General features: G+C 41.1%; 1 protein-coding gene across 2 annotated transcripts in view; it reads right to left on the bottom strand.

The window, feature by feature from the left end:
• Positions 1-20065, bottom strand: part of LNX1 (ligand of numb-protein X 1) — a 109095-nt gene that overhangs the window by 85119 nt on the left and 3911 nt on the right. For both annotated transcript variants that reach the window (XM_081047168.1, XM_081047169.1), the window contains exon 2: positions 6827-7312. In XM_081047168.1, coding sequence (XP_080903294.1) covers positions 6827-7218 — 392 coding nt within the window. In that variant the 5' untranslated portion in view covers positions 7219-7312. The remainder of the gene's footprint in view (positions 1-6826; positions 7313-20065) is intronic.

Below are 20065 nucleotides of genomic sequence, written 5' to 3' on the forward strand. Positions count from 1 at the left end.
TCCTGTATATGGAGTTTCACAGAGTCCTGGGACATGCTCTATTATATAGCTAATTCATAAACAGCATGGCGTATAATAAAGCCTGTGGGCTCCACAGTGTACTGGAATGTATTTCTGATAATCTTGGACATGTCAGATTGCTTCTCCAAGTCTATGTGAAGAAAGAATGCCTGCCCTTTCATTTTTTTTGCATTTCAAGGGGATAAAATTCATTAATGGACGTGAATGCAACATAAAAATGATGGTATTGTTTTTTGTTGTTGTGTTTATGTCACTATTGCAAAAACTGCTGATTGCCCATCCAATATCTAATATCTTCTTCTTCCTTTTAATAGAATCCAGGTTTTGTTCGTGGTGGTAATGCACATAGCCTCTCTCACACATGGAGAGCCATGTAATACAAGAGAGGTCAATAAGGGATAAGGAGAAGTTAACTGGCCGAGGCATTCCAGAAAGCTCTTTAAGGGATGGAGACTCAGTTTGCACATTGTGTTTTGCCCTTTCTGCCTTGTTCTTCCTTCCTGGTTATTTCTACCTGGAACTTGAATGTGATGCTGGAGTTTCAGCAGCTATTTTGAGACCATGAAGTGACAAACTTGATGATGAATGCTAATCTGAAAAGCAGGAGCCTGAATTCCTGATGGCACCATGGCAAGATCATATTAGTCATAGACTTCCTACCACCAGACTTTGTGTTAAGTGAGAAAAAGAAAACTTTTACGTAGTTAAACCAGTATAACTTGAATTTTTTTGTTACCTGCCATCATATGTAACCCTAAGTAATACAATCCCTTAGGAATAAAATCTCACTTTCAAATAGTCATGGATTCCTCTGTAGCTTCCTTGACAGTAAACACTTTTAAACCTAATCCTTTACCCCACGTTTTACCTAAGTCCTATTTATCTTTTAAATGTCATCTCACCATCACCCATCACTACCTGTTTTGTTTTTGTCTCTTCTCTTCACTAAACAAGGAACTCTGATCGTGTTCCCCATCATATCATCACCATTGTACCTAGAATACAGTAGATGCTCAACAAATACTTGTAGAATAAAAGAGAATTTGACTCAGTTAAAAAGTCAATTTTTTGGACTAACTTTGTCGATCAGAGACAAGTTAGCAAAATAGAACTTCAAACTTTGCAAGAGCCAGGGTAGAGGTTAAGCATTTATATCAATGGATAATAAATGACTAGAAAGAAAGGAAAAAGGTAAGGAAGATTTCTGGGAATGAGTACCCAGGAGAATGCTGTTTCTTTAAAGAATTGCTTGGAGCATCATCTGATAGAAATTCAATGGTTCTCTCAAAAAGCAGTGCAGAAAAATTGCCTCATTTCTTCCATGCCCAGGAGAGCTAAACGAGTGGCCCTCAGCTGGGCAGGGAAAAAGCTGGGTTCAGGGTGGGAAAGTCACATGAAGGAAGTATGTCAAAGTTATAGTGGAGATGTTGAGCCAGGCTGCAGTGACCAACAAGACTTGTAACCAACCCACCTTTTCTAGGGTAATACTCCCCCAGACCTGCACTCTGGCAGTAAAATCTTCACTGCACTGTAGAGAGTTAGCTGAGCCTGTGTTCTACTGAACACGCTACAGAAAAAGGCCCCTGACAGCAGTCAAGGTCAAGAGAGGTTCCAGATAGGTCTTTGGAGAGGAAACTCCCGGGACCGTGGGTGCAAAGTTAATCGAGAAAATAGTCCCAGACTGCCTTCAGGCAGGTGTGTCAATTCCATCACAGCTTCATTCATGGTTGATTTCCAAACATTGAACAACGATGTTTTATTCATGCTGGTAAATACTTAATAAGGGTCAGCTTTATTATCTCCCATTTTTATTATCTTCCATAAGAGAGAAACTGTGTTAAGGGCAAAGTGACTTGTCTTATGAAACAATTCAATGTGTGTGTGTGTGTGTGTGTGTGTGTGTGTTTTCAACTTCTCTCTTTTACTTTTAAAAAGTCATTTCCTCAGAGGCAGAAATAATAGCTTACATGTATTTTTTCTTTTATTTAGGGTCTGGCCTATTGCAGCTTCTTGATAAATATTATATATACAGATGATGATATTACACAACAAAGAGGTAATCTTGAGCGTAAGATTAACTTCCACTCAGGACCAAGGAAGCGAAAGCTTTGCCTCCACACAGCCTCTCACGGTTTGGTTCAAGACAGCTGCATTGAATTGGCCCTTGTCAGTGCCCGAGCTATGTCTGCTGGCAATGTTCTTTGGCTAGAAGGCTGCCGTTTGACTCAACAAACCCATCATGCTTGTGGAATTCTTTTTTTTTTAAATTAAAGTTTATTGGGATGACAATAGTTAGTAAAGTTACGTAGGTTTCAAGTGTACAATTCTGTAATACATCACCTGTATATCACATTGTGTGTTCACCACTCAGGGTCAGTTCTCCTTCCATCACCGTATATTTGATTCCATTTACTCTCATCTACCACCCACTACCCGCTTAACCCTTGTGGGAATTCTTTGCCATATACCCATGTTATGGGAGTCTGCAAGCATCCAAGAGGGCAGAAGTCAACAGAATTAGCCAGAAGATTCCAAACTTGAGCTCACACGCTCCGATTTACTCCCATAGAAGAGCTCTCTAGTCTGAAGTCAGAAACAGTTCTCCAAGTAGTTGATAGTCTAGCCAGTCATGCAAACCCACAGTCGGCCCTAAATGTTTTACTTAAGGATTTACATTCAACTCAGGATCTGAAGTAGTTAGATAACAATGTTTACAAATGACAGGAATTCTGGAGAAAACAGGCAGCATTTGTTTGCAGATGAGATGCTGCCTGCCTGTATCCCTGACTTACGTGTACTGTTATTATTAGCATAGTCCTATGGACAGGCCATGAACCGAGACCTTGGCTGAGGGAGAAATTTTTCTCTACTAGATGTTCTTTTCTAGAGGGACAATGGCAACGTTCTAAATGTGATTGTCTTCAACAGCTTTGTATTCAAGGAGCCAAATGAAACAAATTCCCATTTTAAAAGTGGAGGAACCTAACTAAATATGGAGTTCCCCAGGAAGTTCAGGACTGTGAGCTCTCCTGGACCCACTAGAAGGGAGTATGTCATATCAGTCACACAGTGGTTTCAACCAGAATTAAAGCTAAGTTCTCTGTTATTACATACACTCTCAGCTCGACCAGTTTGTATTCATTATAGTGCCACAAGCCAAAGAATATTTTTTTACCTCATTACATCTTCATTACTGAAACCAAGATGCAAAATCTATAAACAAAGCTATCTTCTAGCACAAACACATGACAACACTCCCCTACAAGCGGCCACCAACCTGGAGGCCTCATATAGAAATGTAAGGAAAATACTTGCCAGCTGGTAACCTCTTCGTTTCCCCAGTTCAAGGGACGCCAGAGGTAGTAACTACTTAATCTTAATATGCCTTCTGAGAGCAGGCAGAGGTGGTCCACCGGCCCAGCCACAGGCCCAAGGCCTAAGAGAGCTCTGGAGTCAAGTTCTGGATTAGCTCCAAATTCTTAATCCTTGCCAATAAAATGCCCAGGCGAGGGGCACAAGGAAAGGAAGTGTATATTAAGCACTTGATGATTAACATATACAATATATTTTTGGAAATGTTGGTTTCAACCTACTTAGGAAGCCAAAGTGTGGAGAGGATCAAGAGAGAGTGTTGAGGCCCCACACTTCCTTTATGTGGGAGTTTTCCCTCCACAGAGAGCTGCTGATGGGCGCCTGTGAAAGACTCTGAGGCCACTGCTAAGAGAGGTGATTTCAATTAGTTTTGGGTTCTTTCCTCATAGTTCTTTTTCCAATGTGCATGTCATTATCAGCTGAGTGTTCATCAAGCCTTTATCCCAGGCTTCTTTGAGGTGTGAGGGCCACACAGCCTGTGTGGGCAGGTGAATGAAATTCCCACCCTGGGCAGATGAGGTGCTCATGTCATCTCTCTCCTGGAGACCACACAGGGCCCCAGCAGCCTTTTCCCAGCCCTCCCCTTGCCCCACTTCTGTTTTGGCCTTGCCCTCAGATCGATGTGCCATCTTACTCCTATTTTTAGGAATATTCTTGGGCCCAAATCAGTTCTAGAGGGGGTTGCAGAGGAACTGCTGCATTTTCACTTTCTTTCCAGAGAGCACCTCCATTTCTTTCTTTCTCTCTCTTTCTTCTCTTATCCTTCCTCTGCAAAACTATGGTGGGTAGAATACCCTCCCTACTTCAAGACGTCTACCTCTGAATCCTCAGAACCTGTGAATATGCTCCCTTACATGGCTGTCATGCAGAGCTGCCTGCGGGGTCTCTGCTCCCACTCCCCACATAAGAATGCAGGACATGGTGAGGCCAAAAAGGAACACCCACGGAACCATAAGTAGGGGAGTCATACTACTATATTCTCGCTGGCGGCATCCACCTCTCGCAATCCGCGCTTGCTAGCTCAGCCACCATCTTCTTGGTAGCCCCCATTTTTTGCTAGCAAAGCCATGGCAGTTATATTAGTGGCCAATGGCTCACTGGTTATAGCTGACGGCCAACTAGCCACAGCTGATGGCCATCTACTACCTGAGCCAGCACCCCTCCACGTGAGGCTGAGAGCCTAGAAACTGCTCTCTGGGGCTCTGTCCCCACAATGGCACAAGGGACTTTGCAGATGTGACTAAATTAAGGATCTTGAGATGAGGAAATGATCTTGGATTATCCAGGTGCATCTACTGAGTGGATTCCAATGTAATCACAAATGTACTTATAAGAGGGAGGTAGGAGGGTCAGAGTCACAGAAGCAAAGGTGAGAGAGAGAGAGAGAGAGAGAGAGAGAGAGAGAGAGAGAGAGAAAGAGAGAGAGACTAGAAGATTCTATGCCACTGGCTTTGAAGATAGAGCAAGGGCCACAAGCCAAGGAAGGCAGGTGGCCTCCAGAAGCTGGAAAAGGCAGGAAAACAGATTCTCCCCTCGAGTCAAAAGGAACCAGCCCTCAAAAAAAAAAAAAAAAAAAAAAAGGAACCAGCTCTCCCAACACCTTGATGTTAATACCTGGAGACCCATGTTAGACTTCTAACCCTCAGAACTATAAGATAACACATTTATGTGGTTTTAAGCCATTACGTTTGTGATCACTTGTTACAGCAGCAAATGGAAACTAATGGAGCTCCCAACCATAAATGTATAGGTTGCAGCACCCCTGACACACAGGAATACGATGTGTGGAGGGAGCTGTACCAGGGCCTTCTCTCCTCCTTGTGTTCCTCCCCTCCCCTACCCACCGTGGCCCCAGTCTCAGCCCTGCATCTGTACCAGCACCAGCAGCACCTACCTCACCTCTGACCCCAGATCTGTTCCCTCCAGACAATACCTCTCCTAGCTGGGTAAAACTTTCGGCAAAGGTCACAAATAGATTCCCTTACCCCCATCGACTCTGGCCAACCCTCCTACCAGGCAGTCTGAGAAGAGGGGCGCCCTACTTTAAACACCAACAATAACAAAGGGTCAGTGACAACCCACACACCTGAATTAGATGTATTTGGCTCAACATCTTGAGGGGAAAAAAATGAGTTCATGTACATAAATGGTATAGAAAATATGTGTCAAGCATTACCCCAGACCTTTGCTCTGGATGCAAACTTGCATGTTAGAGAATTTGCACGTTTCAAAAGACAAAGACTCAGATTCGTGACCTTTAGAAAAAGAATGTGACCTTTAGAGAAAAACACCTGTACTTGCCTCTCACCTTGGTCATGACTGAAACCAAGATAAACACCAGCTTCCAAATTCCTTCTTACAAACTAATTGTGGTATTATTGTTCACCCTTTACTAAGTGCCTTACATATTCTAAGGGAGCACCTCATGTGGAACGAGACCCACGGCTGCCCTGAGGCCGTCTACCCCGGAATGCCCAGGCACACGATACTGTGAATGGACTAAAGAAGAGGCGGACAGGTGGAGCAGGTGATATTGGCCACCAGCAGAGGCAGGCGGTCAACCATCCATCACTCTGCTGCCAGTGTCTGTACCTTGGCCAAAAAGTTCACAGAATAAGTCACTTGAAGGACAAAAGTTTTCTAAATTTCTCATTTTAAAACTTAGTTGAAAATACCTCATATCTCCTCAAAGAACAGTTGAGCCTTGCCAATTCCCATACAGAGGAAATTGTAATAATTCTGGGTCACATTGGGAGACTTATTTTTTAAAACATGAAAAGACAAGCAATGCCCACCAGAAAAATCTTTTTTGGGACCATGAGCCTCAGAGAAAGCTACTCTGCTCACCAGACCTTTGCAGTATCTTTCACCTTTCAGAATGCACCCACATGAAATAAGCCAGTCAAAAGAGGGCAAATACTGAATGATTCCTCTTTTTTCGGTTCCTAGAGTAGTCAGATTCATACAGACAGAAAGCAAAATGGTGGTTACTAGGGGCTGGAGAAGAGGGAATGGAGAGTTTTTGTTCAATGGGGACAGAGTTTCAGTTCTGGAAGATGAAAAACTTCTAAAAATGGATGGTGGTGAGGGCTGCACCACCACGTGAATGTATCTAATGCCACTGAACTGTACACTTCAAAATTGTTAAAATGGTAAATTTAAGGTTATGTACATTTTACCACCAAAAGAAAAAAAAAAAGCCCTATAAACACACACAGACACACAACAGAAGGCCATCATGTGCTGTTTTCTTACACTGAACCATGACCATAAACACCTAAACCATGTATTATTTTGAATGAATCCTTTCATTGGTTGCAAAGAGGAAGACAGAGAAACAGCGCCCAGGACACTGCCCTCAGGAGACAGGTGAGTCCCAGCTGCCCCCTCAAGGGCGGGGCTTCTCAGGGGCGGGTGGAGGAGGAGGCTCTACCTGGTTTGAAAGTGGTGCTCCAGGTCACAGCGCTGCACCACCTCAGTGCAATGCTCGGTGAACGGGCAGGTCACCAGCAGCTTGTTGAGGAGCTTGTGGACCAGGATGCTGGATTTCTTGCAGTGCTGGAGAACCACAGGCTTGCGATCCACGGGGCAGAAGTCCTTCTCCACCAGGAAGTTGGTGAGACAGAGTGTGCAGTAGGTGTGTCCACAGGGCGTGTCAAGAGGGTCCAGCAGGGCTTGCAGGCAGATGTGGCATATGAGGTCATCGTCCACATCTTCCGTGTAGGTGTAGAAGTGGGTTTCCTCAGGGGAGTGCACTTGGCCACACACCACACAGAGGGGTGCAGGGCTGGGATCTAGGTCATCGGCAGGGTCTGGCTGGCTCATGGTTGACTGGGGGGACAGTGTGACAGGAAACCAACCCAGTAAAATAATATTTCCTGGCGAGCAAATCAAGATCTTCTAGGAGCCATCCGTAAACCTAAAAGAGAACAAGACGACTTATCTTTGTTTCCAAAGCAAACTGAAGACTCCGTTTGTTATAGACATGAGACAGTGCTGCCAGTGGACGGGGAACTGAGCTATGACTCAGAAGGCCAGGTTTGAGTGATCGGGCCTTGGGAAGCTGACTTTGCCTCGTGAGGCCTCAGTTTTACTATCTATCCCAGCGGGAATAATGTTTAGCTTTAACACTCTCATGGTAGTGTAGTACAATGCATTTGGGTAACATCTGAGAAATGCCTAGAGTACCTCAAAAGAAATATGCCCTACGAAATATAATTTGTTAACAAAATTAAATAGATCAGTGGTTTATAAAATTCTCTGTCAGATTAGGGCAAGAAAAAAGTTAGCACTGTACTGGCTTTCTCTCACCTTTCTTCCCCATCTTTCTCCAAAATTCAGAAAATGGTAGGACTTCCGAGCCTTCAACTAACTCATCTGAGCAATAATGAGAGCTGTTGAGTCTGTTGTGTTTTTACTGTGGTGAAAGCATTGTTTTCCGTATGCATTTCATTCACTCAATCAGCCAGTCAGTTAGTGGTTAAGTGGGCTCTGGAGACACACTTCCTGGGTTCAAATCCCACCACCACTGTGGACAATGATTTAAGTCTCTGCTTTCATATCTGTAAAATGGGGATAATAATAGCCTACTTCATAGCATAGTTGTGAGGATTAAACCTGATAGGCTACACATAAGCTCTTAGAATTATGCCTGGCATATAAAGTGCTCAACAAGTATTAGCTACTATTCTTACATGTACTGTTACTGAATTCATTTTATCTCCAGTCTAGCTCAATTGGCCTGGAAACTGAAAGCTACAGTTCCTATAAGGGGTCTTTTTGTTTTGTTCTTTTACTCAATTATATACATATATTTCAAACCAGTAGAATACTATCATGCTATGTATTTTCCTTTGGTATAGAAATCTAAACCAATGGAGTTTTCAAGATACCTGATTAAGATTTAGGGAGTCTCCTGGATAATTAGCCAATAAATATTTTTTGAGCACCAACTCTGAGTTAGGTAGTGAATTGGGTGTGGTGGAGCTTGAAAGAGCTTTAAAGGACACGCCCCTGCTCTCATGGCGTCCTCAGTCCAGGGGACGTGGACATGAACACAGGTAATCAGAAGCCCAGATAAACAGTGCAGACAGAGGTATGCGCCGGGAGAACCTGGATCAACTCTCATGACCATCAAGAATCCCACACCCACACTAAACCCCAACCCTAACTTTCTTCTTTTCTGAGAGTAAATGAAGACTTTAAGTGTTCCACAAGAATGTAAAGACACATGAATAACCCAACATGAAACCAGCCACATTTGGAAATAGCATGGCAGTCATAAACTGTTATATCTTTTTCCTTTTCCAAATAAAGCCCGAAGTTGTTTGTGCAAACATAGCCTTATCTCAAAAAGAAAATATATTGACTTCAAACTTTCATTGGGTCAGCTTTGTGTTTATATTTCTGCACTGCGCTAATATGCCTAAAGGAACACTCTAGTCAGGGGGTAGAAGTAAAATACCCTGAATGTGAAAACATTTAGAAATCATAGCTTTTTCTTTAGTATCCGAAGGGATCACAGAAGGCTAAGGTAGAGGGTGCAGGGGAAGGTGAAGGTGTTCCTAGTTAAATTACTCAGCTGCTCTATGTCCTCAAGGCTGATAGAAGGTTCTGGAACCACATAGGAAATGCTTTCAATGGCATGAAAAACAGTTGAAAAGTAAATATGAAAATGGAAACATTCCACCCAAAAGATTATCATCGACTATAGGAAAAAAATGGTTCACATATTTTAAACTAAAGTTCTAGACCTTTTAAGTTCCTCTGTCAGAATTCTATCAAATACTCTCCTGTGTTTTAGTCCTGTCCATTCTTTCTCATGTGCTGTACTAGAAAATAATAGGAATGTTGCACTGGTTGTACCATGACCAAAAAAACCCATCATATTCCTTTATTGGTGAAATGTAGAATAGAGCTAGATTTTCGGTTTTCTAACTAAGCTCTGGAAGGTGTCAGATGCCTCAGGTTCTCCCAGTGCAGGGAAGGAGAAGAGGGTGGTGATGTTACCACTGCTCCATCCCATGCAGCCCCAACTCCACTTTTATGTCTTTAACACATCATGTTTCTTATGATATTTTGTCTAAAAAACCCTACCTGCAGGGAATAAAGCAAACTTCTAGACTAGACATTTCAGAAATAGAGTTCTATGATTCTATGCTAATAAAGTGGAGGTGTTTTGTTTTGTTTTGGGTGATTGGCTGTTAAGGAAAATCCTTTTTTTTTCCTAACAGTTTTTTGAGCATTGATGCCAGGCACTGTGCTAGGACACTTCTATATATTACTGAATCCTCACAAATCCCCAGTTTTCTTTTGTTTCATTTTTTCATTTAACATATGAGGAAATGGAAGTATGGCATGTAAGTAACTTGCCAGTCACACCAAAAAAAGAAAGAAACCCAGACGGGGCTGCTGACTCCAATTTCTGCTCCTAACTATTTTGCGACTTTGTCTTTCAGCATCTTTCCTGATTATGACTAGTCAGAATCCCAATATGGTAACTAACCAAATATAAGGGCACTTAGATAAGGGAAATTAAGTTTAAAATCTCTTTATACTCTACTGCAAGTAGGTTTTTCCAAGGTCTCTGAATAAAAAACTTCTTTGACTTTATTGAGTGCCGAAATGCCTGAGACAGAATGAATGGGGCAAGCAAAAGTGGCAGATTTTAGACCCAACTCCAGTTCTCTCTCTCTCTCTCTCTGAGTGATTCGAATTCCCTGGCACTTACCCATGTGCATAAACCAGATTCCTAATATACTATTAATGTAAACACTGATGTATATATTTTCTGACTTTGTCTTAGACTAAATAAAGCCTATATGAATAAACACAGATTATGAGTGAATTGACTGAACAAGCAATTTTGGCTCTAAAGAACGAGGTAGACTTTTAAAAATATGATTAAGATCATTTACCTGACATTTCTTATTTCCAGTTTATGTCATATAAACATGTATGATATATCATGCTTTTAGACATAGTTGTGCCTTGCTGCTGAATTGAGAAGAAATGATAAAAAATCATTAAGGCTTAAGGGTAAACTATTTTCTCTCCCCAAAGTGAGTGAGAGGGCCTGTCAGCTTTGAGTTCATTTACATTACTCAATGTGTCTGGCTCTGGCTGAGGAAAGGAGAGAAAGCTGCAATAGGGCTTTTTTTTGTAGTTTAAAGAAAGAGCACAAAAGTGAATTCCCTCCTGGGGTGTGTGTATGGTGGTTGGGGGGCCTAGGAACTCTTTTGCGGCTTAGGAACCCTTCTTTCTCCCTCTCCTCTGATTTGAGATAGAATATCGTGTTTCCCTGAAAATAAGACTTAGCCGGACAATCAGCTCTAATGAGTCTTCTGGAGCAAAAATTAACATAAGACCTGGTCTTATTTTACTATAATATAAGACCAGGTCTATATAATATAATATAATACAAAACTGGGCCTTATATTAAGCCTGAGGTGACTTTTAGAGATATGTGTAGTCTACACTCTGCAGTGCTGAGAAGTGCCAGGGAAAATAAAAATCTCCATCTCTGTTTGTCCTTAATCCCTGCTTCCTTTCCCAGCAGTTTATGGTCTGGCCTGAACCTGTACAGAAGCTCTTCTACTTAACTTGGAAATTCTGAACTTCTGAGGCTGACAACAAAGATACATTCCAGAGCCAAAGTGAGTTAGTGTTGTCCTCAACCGAGAGGGTCGTTAGAAGTCATATGCATACTGTTACCTGCACTAAAAATCCAACAGACATAAGAACAGCTTCTGGGATATAGCCTGTTTGGAAGTAGAAAAATTTCAGCAAGAGGTGACTTACCAGAACAATGCGGGTCCCTGGTGTGCTACTGTTCCACTAATTCTTTTTAAAATGCACACTGGCTTTGTAGAACGTGGTTATCTGATGTAGTCACCAGAATAAACCATATACTCCACTAGAAAGGTGATAGATAAACATCATTTGGCATGCTGCACTGACAATTTCACATCGTCCTTTTGAAAGGACAAGACTTGACTCTGAAGCATCTCTTCCATAGTTGCATGCGTCATTGAGTCACAGTTTTCCAACAGTAGTAATGGGACATCATATTATTAAAAAGACTCCATTGCTACAGTCAAATGGCAGTGTGTCTGCATTGGTAGTTTAACCTTGAGAAAGATGAAACATTGCAGCCATTGACCTTTCAGGTTGAAAGGGAGCCTTGAGGAATGGTCCTCAAATGAGACAGGACTTTATTACTTTATAAAACAGGTCATTCTGCCTTTGGACAGCCCTAACTATTAGGGAGGGAAAGTCTGTATGTTGAGCAAAAAATTGCCTCTCTAGAACTCAACCACTCCCTCTGTGGGCGCCAGCATTATCCTAGGAGCTATTTAGAATATGTCTAGTTCCTTAAGCCCTTTAAATTATTTGAAGACAGACTCCATGCCCTCCCCCAGGTTCAGCAGCCTTAGGTTCATCTGGCATTCCTTCAGGTTTCCAGCCTTTCTGCAAGCTCCCTGATTTCTCAGTTGTCCCTCCTACATTGTGTGGGTAAATGAACCAGGACAGAGCAAAGTGGGAGTAAACACTTCCAGTAAACACTTTGTTTTCTTGGTAGAAAAAAGCAGCCATTGCTCACTGGTCCTGCCTGATGAGCTGAGCAGGAGACACTGCCCTGAGGCCCAGAGGAAGCAATTAGCAATAGCAATTCTTGGTCACAAAAGGGGGAAAATCAAAGTTAATAAGGGAAAAAATAGGGGCTTTCAAAAGCAAAAACAAGGGCTATGAACATAGCTTAGAAAATGCAAAGATATTTAGTGGCATTGGGTTGATTTATATAAACTGAAGAAAATCCTCAGTGGCTAAACAGTTTGGTACAGGAATCCTCGGTGTATAACATGATCCCCAGAACAAAACTGGGGCTCTCCCATTTGCTGGTAAGCATTCCTTCCTTTATTTTGATAAATCTTGTTGTTCTAAAATGTAGTTGACAAAATAAATAACACAAGAAAAGAGAAATGGAAACCATTTAAACAAATCGCAAGTCAGAAATACTTTTTCCTACCCACAGTACAGACATTGATGAACTTTCACTCAAATTTACTAATAAATGAAAAAGTCAAATAGTGACAGGCCAAGGGCAGCTGAAGGAGGGGCAACCGGATGACCTTGAAGTCCTGCAGCTCCAGATGCTCCTTACCACTTTCCACTCCTCTACTCCCCAGCCCCGCAAAATAAAAGGAGAAGGAGAAGAAGAAGAGGAAGAAGAAGGAAGAAGGGGAGGAGGAGGAGGAGGAGGAGGAAGAGGAGAAGCCACACAAGTTCCGAGAAGGAAAGTGGAGGAGGTGTACTAGTGAGTCACCTAGGACTTCTCTTATCCAGGGGAGGGACATCTGCTGGAAAGCCTGCTTATGGAAAATTCCTACTTGGCCTTTGACAAGTATGTTCAGAATAACCCACTGAAGACATTCCTAAATAACAGATACATTTATCCCACTTGTGCTGTGCTGATCCATGTTGTAGCCCGAGACAAAAGGAAACTGTGTGTCCCGATATACATGTTTTTGTGTATATTTTAATGGTGAATTTTTCCCCAGATCATTAAGGTAGTTGAAAAAAAATGTGGGTTACATGAAAAGGAAGTATATTAAAACTTACAACATCATTTTAAGTTTAAATATTTTATTTACACTAAAAACAGAATTAAAAAAAGTAGTTTTGCTTTCCTGGCTTTAATGGAAGCAAGCTCATCAATATTTTCAAAACCTACCTCTTTGCTTATCTCAGTTTCAGTTGAGGAAATTGCTGTCTTTGACAATTTCTCTTGACTAAATGAAATAACTTTTAAATAACTTTAACTTACTGATCCTGTGTTTAGTTAAATGAATTTTGATTTTTTGTTCATCGTGAATTTTTTGCATTAATTTTGACTTTTTAAAATACTACTAATTGTGATTACTGAGTTTTTTTGGTGCCCCCTTAAATTTTGCATCGAAAGATGAGTATATCCTTTGCCTCACCTTAATCATGACTCTGTTGATATTACTTTTAGAAACCCAAGTAGAGAGAGTGGCGTGTCAAGACTGGTTTGAATGCAACTCTGCTACCAACAACCTCTGTGGGTCTCGATCTTTCCTTGTACCTGACCTGGTTCCCAGCCACGCAATGGCAAAACTGGAGAAATACAAACTTGTCACAGATGCGCCACTCAATTGATTGTTGCTCAGCTGATTATTATACTTGATAGAGACACCAGGTAAGCAGTTTGCTGAAGGATTCAAGAGGCAAGAGGCAGAAAGGAAGAACTTACTTCAAATGAGAGGAAAAACATGTAACCTAAAGCCAGGTCCCCCAAAAGATCACAAAATGATTGGACCCTGAAAGAGCTTTGTCTTATGAGTACGTAAGAGAGGCCAGGCAAGTGACAGAAAAGTTCTCTCCCGCAAGGACACTGTGGATTTTGACATTTTAGAAACCGCGTGAGGCTCTGCCCTACTGTAGTTGAGACTGCTTTGTAATTTTTGCTGATTTATTTATCGTTGTTCAAAATCTTTCAATTCCTTCAACCATCCCTAATGTTTTACAGTATATCTCAAACACAGAAACTCTAAGAACCCCTATATATGCATGGTAACTTTTCGCTTCAAGAAACTGAATGTTAAGGTTTTTAGTTGTTGATGTTTTAAAATGTGGATGAAACTGCGCAGGCAGCATGGTTGGTGTTGCTTTCAATCTGGTCACTGGGGCCACACCTCAGAGCACAGATCACAGTCAGTCAGAAACACCATCCTGGACCTTGAAAACCAGAAGTACACCCAAGGAGGAACAGAATGGACTAGCGCCACTAAATTGGTGGCCTTGTCTCTCTTTCTAAAATAATTACCCAGCAGGCATGTTTGTCTAACCACTGCCCTGAACCTGGCTCGAACTCCTAAATTAGATTATTTGGTGGAAAAGCCATTGCAGAAATTAAGGCAAACTCTATCTTCTATTAAACAAAGTAAATTTACAATTACATTTTAGATGATGAATACATTGAGTGAGATTTGCAGGTGTCAATAATCAATATAAACTTGGTGCCATCAATTTTTTTTTTTTAAATCAATGCCAGTTGTTAACTAATGTACATAAGAAGATGGACAAATGCTCTGTGGGCTACTCCTTAGCTTATAGGGAGGAATTAGGGGCTTCAGTGACCTGAATAAAAATAGTCACACATGGGATTAAAAACTGTCTTCGAACCAAGAGCGGGGGCAGGCAGGGTGACATGGGGAGGGCGCCATATACATTGCAGAAGAAAAGAAGAGGGAGCAGAGGGAGGGCAGGTGCTTATGGGTTGTTGCAAGGGTCAGCGTTCCTCCGCTGCTACTTCATACTAAAATCGATGATCTCCAACAAGGAGAAGGCAATTCATTAATGCAATCTGTGAATAATAAAGCCTTCATAACATGGCCAACACCAGAAAGGACAAAAACATATGTAAATGGTCTTTAAAGAGGTCAAAATATGGTCAGGAAATTAAAGGACAACTAAACTAGAAGGAGACAATATGATACATCTGGAGTCAACAACTGAGAACATAAATATTCAGAAAGTGGGGAAAAAACAAAGGAAGTGATTAAGTGAACAGTCAGAAGTAGCTAGCCAATTAGATACAAGTTTAAGAAGCTAGGGCAGGTCTTCGTCAGCTGGTTAGAGAGCTTTGCCTCTCCTCCCAGATTTTACTGCCTTTTCCCTGGGGTGTGGTGGCACACCTTTCATACTTGGGTTTATTTGTAAGAACTCTGTCCCAGAAAAGATGTCCTTCCATTTCCTGGTCTATCAACACAATGAAATGGAGCTGAGTCCCTGCCAACAACCAAAATGAAGGCAGAGTATTTTGCATTGACCAAGGGTTCTGTTCATGCACGTAGTTGCCATAGGGTCCTGAAAAGGTTGATGCCAGAGGAGAAGCATGGGAAAGAAGCAAGCTGGCATTCTTCCACCCAAGGCTAAAAAACAATTTTAGGAAATGCTTATGGTTTTTAAACAGGTAACAGAGTTTTAGGGAGGGAAGAACAAGATGAGAGAAGGTGTTTGTATTCTCAGCATTTTCCAGTTGTGTTTCAATTTCTAAAGGTATTTACTGATCACTTGTTGCATGCCTGGCTCTTGTCTTCCATTCTGTGAGTGTTTCTATAGGGAATTCAAATTTGTCTTGAATGAGTTTAAGTCTAATTAGGAAACATGGAGTGTACATATAGAAATAAATGTTAAAACACTGCAAGAGAATACACAAAAAGTATGACAATGAGCGTGGTCCTCCAAAATAGGAGCCAGGGACAAGTTTGGAGGAAAAAGGACAAGAGACACCAGAAGCTAAACATTAATGAATGCCAACTATAATTTTATATATATAATATGAAGGCTGGGTGTGAGGTTGGAGGGATAATGGATGGGGGGAGGGAGGTTCATAGTGTGAGGGATATATGTTGGAAAACAAGGAAGGAAGGAAGGAAGCAAGGAAGGAAGGAAGGAAGGAAGGAAGGAAGGAAGGAAGGAAGGAAGGAAGGAAGGAAGGAAGGAAGGAAGGAAGGAAGAAAGAAAGAAAGAAAGAAAGAAAGAAAGAAAGAAAGAAAAAGAAAAAGGACAAGAGAGCAGTGTAGTGTGGCCCAGAACAGTCAAGGACAGTTCATTGAATAGATGGCCCTCACAGCGGATTATAGAAGATAACTGGAATTTGGACGACTGGGAAGAAATCCGGGAGGGGGGAAGAAAGTCCTCAATCAAGGAAGGGGAGGAATACACACAGTGATGTTTGGTGTTCCCACATGATGGTCTGTATTTGAGATTTTAAAGTTATTTCTCTAGATGTCACAGGGTTTTGAGTTGCATAAAGATCTTAGAATGTCACCAAGTGCAGAGGTCCTCTTTACAACATAGGAGCCAGGGACAACATCACTCTTTACAACATCGCTGAGGGATGACCTCCCAGCTTCTGCTTAAAACAGTTCCAATGATGAGGAGCTCATCAGTTTGCCAACAGCTGAATGCTTCCCTCTTATTACTATGACCCTTGTTCTGCCTTTCAGTGTAACATTCACCCCCTCAAAACATGACAGCCCCCAAAATTAAAGAAAGCATTCATTTGTGGTTTCTTTCTTGTCTTTTCTTTGCGTCTCTGGTTCTTCCAGTTGTTTGTCTTCCTGGCTGTTCCAGGTGGTGGTAAATAGTCCACCTGGGCTGTCCTCTAGTTTGTTAAGGTCCCTTTGAAAACATGGCACCTGGAAGTGAACACTTACCCAGTTGTGGATTAATGGGCTCAGGATTCAGTAGAATCATCACTTCCTTAACTAGGACACTACATGTCTATTAAAGCAACCTAAGATGGCCTTTACTGATTTGCTTTTGTAGATATATCCCACTATTGACTGAAAAAAACTCAGTAGGACTTTAGAATATAAAACACTATTGTGCCTTGAACAAAGAAATAAATAATGGTAGTGGTGAAGGCTGCCAATTCTAACTCTCCTTGCCTGTATTTTGCCCAATATTTCAGTGTCCAAGTAGACAAGGAATCTCTCCATAAGTAGTGGGAGGGGCTTGTGTGTATGCATGTCAGTTGGAGGATGTAGGGGGTAGAATGACAGCCCCCCAAAAGATATGTCCACGTCCTAAAACCCAGAACCTGTGAATGTGACCTTATAAGAAAAATGGTCTTTGAAGATGTAATTAGTTAAGGATCTTGAGATAAGATCATCGTGGATTATCTGATTTACCCTAAATCCAATGACAAGTGTCTTTTTCAGAGACAGAGAAGAGAAGACAGACACAGAAGAAAAGCTAATATAAAAACAGAGGCAGAGATTGAAGTTATGCAGCCACAAATCAAGGAGTGTCTGGAGATGCCAGAAGCTGGATGAGGAAAGGAAGGAGTCTCTTCCTTTGGAGGAAGTCTTTGGAGGAAGCGAGATCCTGGTAACACCTTAATTTCAAACTTCTGGCCTCCAGAACTGTGAGAGAATAAATTTGTGTTGTTTTAAGCAACCAAGTTTATGGCAATTTGTCATAGCAGCCCTAGGAATAATAATACAGGAGCTATATATTTCCACGGGTATTCCCCTAGCAATGGTGTGGACCTTCCCAATGATGCACTCCAGCACTTCTCTACATGGCTTAGGGATACAGAAAGGATGCTGGGACAGCAGCTAGGGACAAGCTAGTTAGACTGCTACATACTTATGGATAGCAGTTCTGCCCTGGTATAAAAATGGAATAATTTCCTTTTAATCCATTACTAAGTTAGAACACAGATCTTCAAGAATGACTGTTAAACCACATTTGCAAGGGCCCCAAGTGGAAAAAAGGCCACAGATAGAATGGCTGAGGTGTGTGTGTTGTTGAAGACATATTACAAGCATAACAATAATTCTTAATGAGGAGTTTGAAAACATTAGGTGACTCATATATTGATGTGAGTATGCAGGAACCTACACATACAGCGTTCTATTCAAAAGAGGCCATGTGACTGAGAAAAACAGTCACAAGCAAGTTATGCAAATCATCCCAACAGATAGCAATGACATATTTAGACCACACCATCACGCATGTGCTGTTGCCATGCACTGTGCCAAGAGGCCATTAAAGAAAATTCTTGGAGAGTTTCCATTCTGCTGTTGGTGAAGTTTTTTGTGGCCCCGTGACAAATACATCAAACACAAGAAGCAAATAAGAGTCACCAGAAAATAATGGTGGAATGTAAATACACACATTCCAACTTATAAATTAGTGATGTAAAAAAATAAAAAGGGCCTTGTCGATTGGGACAGAAATTGGGACTGCCTGCCACTGTTAGAAATGTACTAACCAATCCATCGTATCAAGGAGCTTGGCTTCCCAGAGCAGGGAGAGAAGTTCTTCTAGAAAAGTAGAGGGAGAAGGGCAGGGGTAAAGAGAAAAAGAACAGTCTATAATAAAAACTGCAAATTTCAAATTTCAAAGTCGTCTTGTCTACCCTCCACCAGAAGCAGGAATCCCTTCTCCCCCCTGCCTATTTAGACTATAATATAAAATAAAACATAATAATTAGTACTATTTAATAAGTGATTCACTAGATACAAGATACTGTGTGAGGTATTTTACATGTATTTTCTCATTTAATCTCTAAAATGATTCTATGAGATCAGTGATATAATCTTCACTTTACAAATGAGTGCATGTGCTGCTAAAGAAATACATCATCTTTGGCATTCATTCATTCAATCATTCATTCATTCAGCAAACACATACCAGGTCCTAAATATACCAAAAAACAATCACCTTCAGTGACAGGGAACTCAGTACCCAAAAGGTAACCTACTGGTTTTTTGGACAACTCTAAAAAATACAGAGTTCTTCCTTACATTGATCTGAAATCTGTCTCTGGGTTAAGCAATAGATTCCTATGGTGTCCTCATGTCACTTAGAACAAAATGAGGTAAAAGGAAATGGTGAATGTAAAAAGTTTACAGGAGACAAACAATATTTTCTGTTTCCGATTTCAGCGCAGTGCAGTGTTTATACTTAGAAGCTTGTATGGTTTTCATGTTATCTCTTATTCTTTGGGGACAGTGAATGGTTACATCCCATTAACCTCAGAAGAGTGATGCAGTCTTCCTTCCAAAGAGTTTTGAAAAGCCCTCGATACTTTGAACACACTGTCAGAGGACGATACATTTGCCACCCACATAAAAGTGAGTCCATGTGATGCCAGCACATAAATATCAGGAATCGTTTTATACAACCAGGAAGTCCATGAATATTGGGGCCATGAGGAGGACACGTTTTAGAGTCTTCCTTCTATGTCCTCTCTTGGCAGCATCTTACAGAATGGTCTTTTAGGTTGTCAGCATCCTAGCAGACCTGATTTTCTCCACTCTATGTGAGGAATTCAAATCTAAAAACGAGACACTGGAAGCTAGGAAGCTGGGAATCACTGTACCTGGACAACTCATTGTTTATTTATGTCCTACTGCCCACTGTTCTGCAAAAGACCAGGCATTGCAACTGGCAGGTACCCTGTTTCCCCAAAAATAGGACCTAGCCAGACAATCAGCTCTAATGCATCTTTTGGAGAAAAAATTAATATAAGACCTAGTATTATATTATTATGTTATATTATATTATACTATACTATACTATACTATACTATACTATACTATACTATACTATTATATTATATTAAAGACCCGGTCTTATAGTAAAATAAGACCGGGTCTTATATTAATTTTTGCTCCAAAAGATGCATTAGAGCTGATTGTTCGACTAGGTCTTATTTTTGGGGAAACACGGTACCCTCCCCTGGAACTCCAAGATAAACGAGATAATCTTTGTTAACAGTTTTCCTTCTAGACCTTAGGGGGCCTTTGGGGAAATTTCTTTTGTTCAGAGTCTTTGGCTCTCAACTTATTACTGTTTCCATCATTATTATATCCAGACTATAGCATGACCTAAGAAGTCTAAATGTAGCCAATATAACAAATGTTTTCTACAACAATATAGCAATAGTTAAGGTGTATATCTTACTATATACTTGGCATTTACATGAAACCATTTTAATTATTCCTCACAACAACACTGGGTTTGATAAGTATTCCATTTGCCAGATGATGAAAATGAGACAGAGATATTAAGTAACTTATTTAGCTTAGGAATTACATGGCAGAACTGGGCCTTGAACCCATCTTATTCT

The sequence above is a fragment of the Rhinolophus hipposideros genome, assembly GCF_964194185.1.
Source record: "Rhinolophus hipposideros genome assembly, chromosome: 1".
Taxonomy (NCBI): Eukaryota; Metazoa; Chordata; class Mammalia; order Chiroptera; family Rhinolophidae; genus Rhinolophus; species Rhinolophus hipposideros.